Genomic DNA, 13,079 nt, shown 5'->3' with positions numbered 1-13,079 from the left:
CTGTTCTCTTTTCAATGGTTAGTTTGAACCTGGGTTATAATCAATTATTTGTAATTTATGCTAACACCTAAAATTATTCACCATAGGCAAAGTAACAAAAATATCAACACCCTAACATTTAATAATGTCCATATGATTTTGTATGTTTAGTCCAGATTGAATTCGCAAAACACGGCTTTGGGAGCCCTAAACCAAGCTAAGTTTCTGTTACTGATCTAACAGAGATTCAAGGCTTCATAGAGATTTCCTGGATCAGAAGAGGTCAGGATAGTAGCAGCTAGTTTATTATAGACAGTCCCTGACTTAGTGGTTCAAAATTTAGGATTTTTTGACTTTACAATGGTTGAATGCATATTCAGTAGAAACTGTATTTCGAATTTTCCCAGACTAGCAATGTGTGGTATGATACTCTCTCATGATGCTGGGCAGTGGCAGTGAACTGCAGCTCCCAGTCAGCCACACAACCATGAGGATAAGCACCAATACTCTACAGTGTATTCATTATGTTTGCTGATTTTTGACCAAGTGTAGGCTAATGTAAGTGTTCTGAGCACATTTAAGGTAGGCCGGGCTAAGCTGTGATGTTCAGTAAGTTAGGTGTACTAAGCGCATTTTCTTTTTCTTGATTTTTTTTTGTATTGAGGTAAAATTGATATACAATATTATTTAAATGTATTTTCCACTTATGATATTTTCAACTTACGATGGGTTTATAGGGACGTAACCCCATCATAAGTTGAGGGCCACCTGCAGTTTGGTAGCCTTAAGAAAACATTACTTATTTGAGCTGCTTTATGCTTTTAAGGTATGTAACCATAAGCTCTCAAATCCTAACATTTTTATTATCTTAAGTATGTTCGTGGCACTGTAGTGTACTAAATTTCTTACAGGCATACATTTTATTAAATTTTTTTATTGGGGAATTGGGGGATGGGAACAGCGCTGGGGAACTGGGGGAAGGGGAACAGACAAGTTGCTGTCCTTTTGTTCTTTAGTCTAGTTGTGGAGGGCGTTGCTTCATTGGCCCAAGTTGGCACCATCATTGCGCTCTTTCCAGGGGAGGCAGATCAGTCACCGGCTTCTGCACGGCCGCTCACAGCGGCTGCTGGCCGCTCAGGCTGGCTGCTGGCTACACACAGTAGCTCATGGCAACCCACTGCAGCAGGGGCTGCAGCCTACACCACCCCTGGTGACTCACGGCAGCCCTGCTCCAGGTTGAGCTGTTGTTCAGCATCTTAGCTGTAGAGGGCAGTGTCACTGGCCCTCATATGTGGGATCCGANTGAGTCGCCAGCGACGGTGTAGGCTGCAGCCCCTGCTGCAGTAGGCTGCCATGGGCTGCCGTGTGTGGCTGGCAGCCAGCGACCAATCTGCCTCGCCTGGGAAGAGCACAATGATGATGCCAACATGGGCCAGTGGAGTGGTGTCCTCCACAGCTAGACTGAGGAACAGAACGACAGCGACTTGTCTGTTCCCCTTCCCCCGATTCCCCAGCACTGTTCCCCTCCCACAATTCCCCAATTAAAAAAACCCCAAAAAACTATTAAAAATATATTGACATATTACTTCTTGCCTATCAGATGGACCAAAAAAACTAAAATTTGACAACAAATTCTGTTGGAAGGACTCTGGGAAAACAGGCACTCATACACTGCTGGTGGGCATCCAAAATGGTTATGATCCCCATAAAGAAAAATTATATATGCATTTATCTTTGACTGAACAATCCCCTGCTAGAATTCTATCCCAAAGACACAATAACAAAAAATATTAAATGACATATACAAAAAGCTATTCACTGGAGGGCTATTTGTAATAGCAAAAGTCAGCAAACTATTCGCTAATAGATGAACCGTTGAAAAGGAATGAATAGAGTAATGAAAGTATATATATCCTTTATATCTCTTATTAATACTTTTATTCCTCTATATTTCTATATGTTAGTTATTATATATGTTAACTGAAATGAGACACTTTTTGAGTAAGGGGGAGGATGTGTGTGTGTGTGTGTGTGTGTGTGTGTGTGTGTATGTTTTTTTTGGAAGAGAAAAACATGAAATAACAAACCAAAATAAATGAAAATGGTTATCTATGGGGGAGAAAAATAGGAAAAGGGGGTAGAGGTAGAAAACTAGGCCTCAGTGAACATAACTCATTTAAAAGCTTTGACTTTGGAACCAGGTAAATGTTTACCCGAACCAAGTTTTACCAAGTTTTTTAGATCTAACTATCAATCTGCAGGAAATATGCAGTATATAAAACAAATTAAATGGTATGAGGTATAGAAATTGTTTTGAAATTATCCTCCCCCCCCAAAAAAAGTGAGAAGTGAGAAATGAAGTAAGTATGTGGAAACTATGGATATACAGTTGTTGGATACTTTTTTAAAAGTTCTAAATAAAAAATATACAGCTACTGGGCTTTTAAAAACATGGGAAGTAGAGATTTCCCAGTCCTTATATGAGGTAAAATGGTATCTCTAGTTTGGGATAAAATTTCCAGTGACAGCATCACTCTTGCAGTCAGCAAGTGCTGTACCTCTCACAAAGTAGATGAGGATGCCATGCTCTTCAAAACTGTGTTTGATGACACATGTCATCAATGATTCTAGCAATTACCGAGTCACTGATGTCTAAGAAGCCCAACTGTGAGTATAACTATTAACAGAAAATATGAGTATTAACAGCAATACTTCTAAATTAACATTTATTCAATATTTTATATATGAGACTAATTAGTAATTTAGTTATAAGACATCTATTTTAACTATAGCCCTGAAAGTGTATATTTCAAAGTAGCCAAAACTTTTTAAATTTTCTCCTCAGTAGGGAAATGGGACTGACATATTTAGGCCCTCTTATTTGAGGGCATGTATGATATTTACATTTCTTTCAAGTCTGAAGGAGATTTAATCTATAAATACTTAACTAATTAAAAAGTTAATAGGGCTGGCCGAGTGGCTCAGTTGGTTAAGAGCTCGCTCAAGAGTTGAGCTCTGAGCAACAGCGGTTCGAGTCCAGCCCGAGCTGAGCAGCAGCTGAGCTGCCAACAGGTAGCAGGATGGCTCAGCTAAAAAAAAAAAANGTCCCAAGCCAGCTCTTAACCAACGCGCCACTCTGCCGGCCCCATTTTATTAATTTTCTTAAGGATTTACTGTAATGATCTGATTGACTGAGTGTACAGAGGGATATGCAGTCCGAAGGCTCCAGGAAAATAATAAATGTTTTAGAAAGGTAGATCTGATGAAGTTGGTTTTATCTCCTGCCCAAACTGAATGTAAAACTGCTTACAAGCTTAATGTCAGCATATATGAAAAGAGTGAACCAAATTTATTATGCAGCTGTCAGGTGTGTGAGCTGGACCACTCAGAAATGAACTCCAAAGTTCAAACTGGGCTGAAAATTTTATCAGCAATTGTAGAGCCTAAGAGTTTAGAAAGAAGTTCAAACTCTGAAACACTGAAGTAACAGGAGTATAAAGATTAATTCCTGAGATACAATAAAGAAAGGACAGCACATTCCAAGAAGAATTGAATAGACTGAGGCATGATAATAAACAACTGTCTAAGGACAAAATGATTTTGATTGAGGACAGAGATCACCATTTAAAATTCTTGACAAACCAAGTGTCTGATGAGACTGAGTGGTCTTATTATAATTTCTGGAAAACTGTTAATAGCTGCAGAAAGTTCCAGGTCCACTTTGCAGTACTTTTGTGCAAGTTCATAGGATGCCCTAACTCAAATACCGGTATAATGCTGAGTGGAGCACCAGCAAAAAACTTTATACATGAGCAACAGTTTCACAGAGGCCTTAGTGGTCCCTATAAATGACTAGTGACAACTGTCAAATCCTGACACTGAAGAATCTGAAACACAGATGCATTCTGTCTTAAACAGAAAGGGCCAAGAGCCAGCTCAACAGTGACAAAGTTAACATCCTAGGTAATAATAAGGAAAATAAATATGGGTCATGGGCACTCTCTGTCTTTTTAAGATCATTGTCCGTTACTATGGTAAATGCATTCGCTTGAACATTAGGAGTCTCCATGACAAGAAAGATCTCCAGTCCCACAAGGAAAAGCAGGTCCTTAATTTTAGCAATTCTTGTAGCTCATAAAAATGGAGTCAGTATCATACTATGCACTATGCACAGTCACAAGATAACTGTTGTACATACTGTGTTGGAGTATCAATTTTCCTGAGTCTGGAAAAATCATTTTGAACTTAAAACAAACAGGGATACATTACAGAGTGCTGTCTTCCATGCCACTAGAAGTAGCACTCCAATGAGAAAGTGGCTAGTGGAGAAGCATATTCTAAGTACATTTGTAACACGCTTCCAAAACAAGAATATCTTTTTAAAAATCAATAACATAAATTAAAATACAATGAGCAAATACATTTCTAAATTTATTCCAATACAAAAATTAAGATTCATCCATAGATTTCTCTGGTGTATTAAATGGAACAGAGAAACACTTCACTGTTTCTCTGACCAACATTTGTAATCATCTAAAGCAAAAGATGAATACAATGAAATATAGTGCTAGAGTTTCTCTCTCTCTCTCTTTGGTCAAAGTGATTCTCAAAAGGGCAATGTTATTTCTAGTTATTTATTAAAACAAATGAAGATTTTTCATTCACTTATTAATACAGGACTTAGATGAAATTACTGAATGAAGGACAAAAAAAATCAAAACATATGTTTTATACTAGATTGCCCTAATAGAATAGCACAAACTTCACTGGTTGTCAATATTATCTTGAAACAAGTAGTTTAATAAAAATAAATACTTCAGTATCAATATTCCTTAATATTTTCTTCACTTTTAAGTGTCATCCCCAATATTTATGAATTATTCACATCTAAATTTCAAAGGAGTTTATGAAATCTGAATCATAAAACAAACTTGATTTTGTAAAACACTATGTAAAATTACTGTTTTTCTAGAGCAATGACTCTTAACTCTCACTGTACACTTGGGGACTTAAAAAAATACTGACCACTAAGATTCTGGTTCAGCTGGTCTGGGATACAATCCAGGCAAAAATATGTCTTTATTTTACAACCTCTCAGGTGGGTGAGTCTATGGCAGCCTGGTTTGAAAACCACTAATCTGGTATATACACAAACTAGGCCTCCAAAAAAAGAAAAAGAAAGGAAAAGAATGATACAAATATCTACAGCACAAATATGTTTAAGTATTTATATTTAAAACTAAAAAATTATACAAACTGGGAATTAAAATCTTACCGATAGCTTTCTCCAACTGTTACAATTTCCACTTCGCTGTCAGTTGAGGTAACATTAATTTCTTCATTTGCAGTGACCTGGGGAGTGGAGGAAGCTTCTATTACCACAACATCTTCATCAATATTTCCTATAAACAAAAAGAAAAAATATTTAAAAGGCATCAGACTGTCAGCTCACTGATATACCAAAATTTTAATTTTGACTTTGAAAACTAAAAAATTCATTTCAAAAGTACAAGTCGTATCTGTCAAAATGAAAGGTTTTATGAAAACAGCTAAACCCACATAGTGAAAACAGTACTTACTTTCTTAGTCTGCATGTCTTCGTTTATTTCCTCTTTTATGATTTTTGTTTGTTCTTTACAAACTTTCAGTGGTTTCCGTGAGTTTGTATGAACTTACACAGAGAAATTAACACTGTAACATCTAAAGGTACTGATTGAAAATCTTATATAGGATATTCACATTCTACAATATCTAAAATAAAGACACCACATTTGCCGTGTTTTCCCAATGGTTGTATTTTTACATGATATGGTCTTCTTTTAAGAAACACACATTAGCTTTTTGGTTTTATACTATGAAATCTAATTTTTTTGTACTTGTTTTATTCTAAATTATTCTAAGTTTGGAAAGTGCTTCTTTATTTGGAGGATGGATACATATTATATTTGGTTTGATGTGTTTCCTTAATTATTTCATCTAGAACTAATTTTCCTTTATGGTATTACATGAGATTATAAATAGAATCTGGCCTGTGCCTCCCTGGCTAACTAGCTATTACTAAACCATTTACTGAAAAATCCTTCCTTTTCCCCCATTAAATTATGATATCTCCTTTAAATATGCTTATATGTTTTAGGGTACCTACATTTTGAAGCCATCTATTCATCCTCTTTGATACAGATTCTTGTATCAGTGTAACACTATTATTATTATTTTTTTAAGATTTTAATTGGGGGAGGGAATAGTGTTGGGGAATTGGGGAGGGGGATCAGCCAAGTTGTTGTTCTTCAGTCTTCATTATGGAGGGCGCCAGTCGCCATCTGGCTTCCCGTTGGCAGCTCGTGGCCTCTAAGCTCAAGGTGCTGTGTTCAATCGTAGTTGCAGGTGGGCATAGACCACCATTGAACAGGCAACCTTGCTGTTACATCAGTTGAGCCATCCTGCCACCTGTTGGCAGCTCAGCGACTGCTCAGCTCGGGCGCAGCGTCACTGGCCCATATGGGAATTGAACTAGATGCCTTGCTGCTCAGAGCTCACACTCTTAAGCCAACTCTTAACCAACTGAGCCACTCAGCTGGCCCAGTATAACACTATTTTTAAAATAGCTTTTCTGAGGTATAATGCCCATACTTTAGGTTTCACATTTGTCTCAAAGATATTTGCACACCCACGTGCATAGCCAAAAGGTGAAAGCAACCTAAATGTCCATCAATGGATAAATAAACAAAATGTGGTATATACATATAATGGCATATTATTCAGTCTTAAAAGGGAAGAAAATACTATCACATGCTGCAACATAAAAGAACCTGAAGATATGCTAAGTGAAATAGCCCAGTCACGAAACAAAATACTGTATAATTCCACTTATGTGAGGTATCTAAAATGGTTAAATTCCTAGAGAAAGAAAATAGAGTGCTGGTTACCAGGGATGGGAAAAAGAGTTGTTCAATGGGTATAGTGTTTCAGACTGCAAGATGAAAAAGTTCTGGAGATCTTTTTTTCACAACAATATGAATATATTAACACTACTGTACTGTATTACTTAAAAATGATTAAGATAGAAAAAAAAGTTATGTTCCATTTCTTCTCTTGCTTTATTTTTCATGGATCTGGTGCTGAATATGTCTTTTTTTAAAACATTCCTCTCTTCATTACTATCACCTGTCAATGTAAAAGGCCAGCCAACAAGCTGTAATCTTGTAAAATACAAGTCATGTCTGTAATAAGAATTTTCCCATAAAAATACTGAGAGCTAAAAATTCCACCCATTTTAAGTGTCCATTTCACTGATTTTAGTAAATTTATAGAGGATAACTATCACCACCTCAATCCAGTTTTAGAACATTTACAGCCTTAAAAGGATCCCGTGTGCCCTATTTCAGTCAATCATCACTATCTTCCCTACCACCCCTACAATTGACCTGCTTTGTTGTTATGGATTTGTTTGTATTTTCAAGAGTTCTATAGAAATGGAGTTATACTTTAAATACACTTTTGTGTCTGGCTCTTTTGTGATTTGTGTTGTATGGTGTGTATATCAATAGTTCTCTTTTTTTTATTGCTGAGTACTACTATCACATGACTATACCACAATTTGTTTATCCATTCTTCTGTTAATGGACATCTGGATTTTTCTCACTTTTGGCTACTTTACAAAGAAAGCTGCTATAAACATTTGTCTATAAGTCTTTGTACATATATGTACTTTCATTTCTCTTGGGTAAATACTGAGGACTGTAATTTCTGGATACTATAGTAAATTTATGTTTAACATTTTAAAGAAATACCTAATTGTTTTTCTAAGTGGCTCTCCCATTTTACACTCCCACCAGGAAAACAAGGACTCCAGTTTCTCCACATCCTTACAAATAATTGTTGTCTCTTTTTTATTATAGCTGTTCCAGTGGATATATAATGGCACCTCATTGTGGTTTCATTTTTCCTTTCTATAATAACTAATGATGTTGAGCATTTTTTCAAGTGCCTATTAGCCACTTTGATGGAATGTCTATTCAGATCTTTGGCTTACGTTTAACTTGAACTTTGGTTTTATTGTTGAGTTGTAAAAGTTCTTTATATATTCAGAATACAAGTCTTTTGTCAGATATATTATTTGTAAATATTTTCTCCCAGTCAGTAGCAGGTCTTTCCATTTTGTAAATGGTGTTTTTGAAGCATAAACTCTTTAATTTTGCTGAAGTCAAAATTAGCAATTTCTTTTGGTGACACATTTAAGAAATCTCTGCCTAACGAAAGGTCACTGAGAATTTCTATGTTTCTTCTAGAAGTTGTATAATTTACCTCTTATATTTAGGCCTATGATCCATTTTGTTAATTTTTGTGTCTAACATGACATGAAAGGTAAAAATTCATCTTTCTTGCATGCAGATCTACTATTGTCCCAACATCATTTGTTGAAAAGACTAGACTAAGTCTATGTTAATACCTAGTAGACTCAGGTTTTCCTAATTATTCTTCAGGATTACAAAATCAAGCAGAAAGAAGAGAATCCTGTGATTTGAACTGGACTGGCATTAAGCAACATTGATAAAGCCCTGACATATCTATAATATATACACACACATATATATTTTTTTTTCTCATCCAAGAATATATCTTGTTATCTACCAATGTCTTATAAATCTCTAAAAAAATTGTTGTAGGTTTGGTTTGATTATAACTGTAACTCTCTACAAAGCTATATAATTCTATTCATAGAGGCCAAATATACTTCTATTAAGATTATTCATAGATACTTTACTCTCTTTGCTGCTCCTATAAATAAGCTCCCTTTTTTCCATCATATTTTCTACTAGTATGTGGGCATACCACTGATATTTTATATTCATTTTTATCCAACTCACTGATCTCTTGCTTATCACAATGACAACAAATGGTTCAACTTTCTTGTCTTTGGAATTTATGCAGTCTACATTCCTTCACCCAAGGTGCTATTCCTTGACAACCTGGAATTTCACCCCTAATACATCTCTATATCATCAAACATCTGCACTACTTCAAAAGCTTGCAAGTATCTGGAGGACATACAAGCTCATGACAAAGATCTATAATATACTCTCTGATACTTCGCAGGAGAACAAAGCAGGTACTGGTAAATCATAGAGGCAATGAAAGATGATCTGATTTGGAGAAAATTATTTTTTAAATACTGTATAACATTTATATTTTGGAATATTTGCAAATCACTATATCAATAGAAAAAAATAAGATTTAAAAATTATGAGATGTGCAAATTTTGAGTAGTTTCTAAATTCTAAAGATTATACACATAGACATTTTGAGGTAGAATATATTTTTAACAGCATAAATATATCTTATAAGCAGAGAAAACAAAACAGCAGTACTCAAGTGTCTATTTAAAATAATATTCTAGATTCATATATTTAAAACTAAAAGCAATATATATAAAGAACACCATAGATTTCTTTTTAAAAAAACTTCCTGCATTTTAATTCACCACTCGACATTACCATTCTACAATGGAGAAAAGCTACATCTACCTATCAACTTTATTAGTGATTTCTCTCCATGTATGTGTACATTAAATTTCTTTAAAAGCCTTAAAAAATAACCTAACATTATTAAACGCCTTTTACACAGTTAAGCGAAGTCAAATATAAATGTAATATTTTTAAAGTTCCCATAATAAATGATACAAAGCTAGCTTTGCTAATGCATTAAAATTCACTTATTGAATTTTTTATGAACAGAGAAATTGTGTTACTAAAGGTTATATAAATAACTCAGGCACTCAATCTATTGCTTAAACAATCATTTTTCTAAAACGGATATTTACAAGCATAACTTGAACATAATACACAAAAATTATGTGACTAAATATAACCACAATAACAATATTTTGGCATCTACAATGTAGTGCTTTCTGTAGACTGACAAATATTTAAAACAAAATTGGAAGGAAACATTCCTAAAATTGGGAAGTTAACCTTAACACAACTTTAAACATATCAGGAGAATAGATCACTTCTTATTGGGCTGATTTTATTTTCATGTTGTCTTTTACATTTAGAAATATTAAAGGATAAGAAATGAGTATAGCTAAGACATTAGAGTTTGTAGGACTGTGGGTGATTTTCTTTTAACTATTTCCTGAAGTTTACTTATGTTATTTGTAACTTTTAAAACAGCATGAGAAAAATAGTATGTAACAGCCTGGAAAAAATTTGGGTAGTGTAACAATAGTGACAAAAACAATAGCTTCTCTGACAGTGTTCTTCATGAACTCAACAATCATTTCTATTCCCTGATAAGACATCGCAGATTCTCTTGGCAGCAGCTAGCTATAAGCAATGTCAGCCACTGTAGTCACTGATTACCTTAGTCTCTCTGTGCCTAAGTCTGGCATGATGCCAATAGTAATAGTAATAGCTTCCAATTTGTGAGTACATACTTTGTGCCACAATATTCTGCATGTCCACCTCCATGAAGAAACTGAAATTTACATAGTATAAATGACTTGTAAAGCAAACAGTAAGCGGCACTTCAAATTCAAACCTAATTCCTTCCAAAGCTTACATATTCTTTTTTTTTTTTTTTTTAAGATTTTTTATTGGGGAATTAGGGGGATGGGAACAGTGCTGGGGAATTGGGGGAAGGGGAACAGACAAGTTGCTGTCCTTTTGTTCTTCAGTCTAGTTGTGGAGGACGTTGCTTCACTGGCCCAAGTTGGCACCATCATTGCACTCTTCCTGGGCGAGGCAGATCAGTCACCGGCTTCTGGACAGCCGCTCACTGTGGCTGCTGGCCACTCACACTGGCTGCTGGCTACATACGGTAGCCCATGGCAACCCACTGCAGCAGTGGGTGCAGCCTTCACCGTCGCCGGCGACTCACGGCAGCCCAGCTCCAGGTTGAGCTGTTGTTCAGCATCTTAGCTGTAGAGGGCAGTGTCACTGGCCCTCATATGTGGGATCCGAACCAGGGCCCTCTGGCGTCCCAAGCCAGTTCTTAACCATCGCGCCACTCGGCTGGCCCCTTACATACTCTTTACATAAACTATATCACAGTGCCATAGCTACTCAACATGTTGGTGGCTAGTTGCTATCAAAAGCATCTTTCTGTTACCAAGTTGCTCTTCCTACTGCTTCTGTTTTTTGTGGTCACAAAGTTACTGAAGTTGTAGCAGTTTTGACTTCTCGGGGACCCCTTCTGTTGGGTATCCAATATAAATGAAAACATATATACACAATGATTTGTACTCAAATGTTCATAGCAGTATTATTCACAATAGCCAAATACTAGAAACAATTCAACATCCATGACATGACAAATGGGTAAACAAAATGGAGTATATCCATACGTTGAAACACTATTTATAAAACCCAATTAAATAATAAAATACATGAAAATTAATTAGTGACACCTGCTATAACATGGATAAGCCTCAAAGACCATATGCTAAGTAAGACACAAAGAAACACATATTGTGTAATTCCATTTGTATGAAATGTCCAGAAAAATAAGTCTGTGCAGACAGCAACACTTAAGAAGTTGTGTAGGATTGAAGGCAGGACAAGGATTAACTGCAAACAGCAGAGATCTTTTGGGATTAATGGAAATGTTCTAAAACTGTATTGTGGTGATGATTGCACAACTCTAAATTTACTAAAATCATTGAATTGTGCGCTTAAAATAGATGAATTTTGTGATTCGTAAACCATACACCAATAAAGCTATTTAAAATATATAAATATATGTATATAAAGCATTCCCTGCAACATACTAAACTAGACTTCAACAAATGAAAAGACATGCTACACTCTGGAATAGGACTACCCAAAATCCCAAAGATGTCAGTTCACCCTAATTTAGGCTACAAAAACAACCCCAATAAAAAAATACCATCATGTGTGTCCCCACTACCACGATCCTCAGATAAACAAGTTGATTATAAATTCACTTGGAAGAATAAACAGGCAAGAACAACCAGGAAAATGTAAGAGTCTATCTTATATGAAAAGTGTGCTTCTAGTGCATGAATAGACAGGCCAATGGAAACCTGTGGAAATTTAACATATGAGGAAAAGTCTCAAGTCAATAGGAAAAAGAAAAATTTCAATTATTTGTTTTCAAACAATTAGACAGCCATATGAAAACAAAATTGGATCCATTCTTCCTACTGTACATTAAAATACCTGTGCTTTAAAAGTAAAAAAAGAAGTACACAATAAAAAGGGTAAGGGAAAATGGGTTAGTTTTCTTATAAATTAAGAGTGGGAAATTAACATAGGAGCACATATATCTTTACAGATAAATGTTTTCAGATTTTTTGAGTAGATACCCAGGAGAGGGATTACTGGGTCATATGGTAATTCTATTCTTAATTTTTTGAGGCAACTCCACACTGCCATGGTATATATACATAATGGAATACTATTCTGCCATAAGAAAAGATGAACTAATGCCATTTGTGACAACAAGGATGGATCTTGAGGTTATTATGCTAAGTGAAAGAAGTCAGGCAGAAAAAGTTGAGAACCATATGATTTCACTGATATGTGGTATATAAAACTGAAAACAACAAAAGAACAAGACAAACAACTGAAGAAACAAAACTCAGACACAGGAAACAGTTTAGTGGTTACCAGAGGGTAAGGGGGATGTGGGGTGGTAGATGACGGTAAAAGGGATCAAATATATGGTGACAGAAGGAGAACTGACTCTGGGTGGTGAATACACAATGTGATATATTGACGATGTATTACAGAATTGTACATCTGAAACCTATGTAACTTTACTAACAACTGTCACCCCAATAAAATTTAATTAAAAAAAAAGAGTAGGTAAAACTTTCCTAATTATAATCTGAAACCCAGAAACAGTAGATAAAGGTTAATAAATGTAATTAACCAAAACAATTTTGGGCATGGTAAAAACGCATAGCATAATCAAAAGAATAATGACAAATTTGGAGAAAATATGTTATTTTACAGGATTTGTAACTCTAATATATAAAAAGCTTCTTAAAATGGATGAAAAACAAAGACCAACATCGTGATTTAAAGACAACAGGCAGGGCCGGCTGAGTGGCGTAATGGTTAAGAACTGGCTTGGGA

The 13,079-nt window shown here is 35.4% G+C and overlaps 1 protein-coding gene across 9 annotated transcripts in view; it reads right to left on the bottom strand.

Annotated features, from left to right (window-relative positions):
- RNF111 (ring finger protein 111) overlaps positions 1-13,079 on the bottom strand; it is a 106,249-nt gene that overhangs the window by 30,848 nt on the left and 62,322 nt on the right. For all 9 annotated transcript variants that reach the window (XM_019657547.1, XM_019657551.1, XM_019657552.1 and 6 more), the window contains exon 3: positions 5,255-5,381. In XM_019657547.1, coding sequence (XP_019513092.1) covers positions 5,255-5,381 — 127 coding nt within the window. The remainder of the gene's footprint in view (positions 1-5,254; positions 5,382-13,079) is intronic.

This window comes from Hipposideros armiger, unplaced genomic scaffold (assembly GCF_001890085.2).
Source record: "Hipposideros armiger isolate ML-2016 unplaced genomic scaffold, ASM189008v1 scaffold_276, whole genome shotgun sequence".
Classification (NCBI taxonomy): Eukaryota; Metazoa; Chordata; class Mammalia; order Chiroptera; family Hipposideridae; genus Hipposideros; species Hipposideros armiger.
The sequence above is the reverse complement of the archived record's forward strand: the minus strand, read 5'-3'. Positions and strand labels throughout refer to the sequence as shown.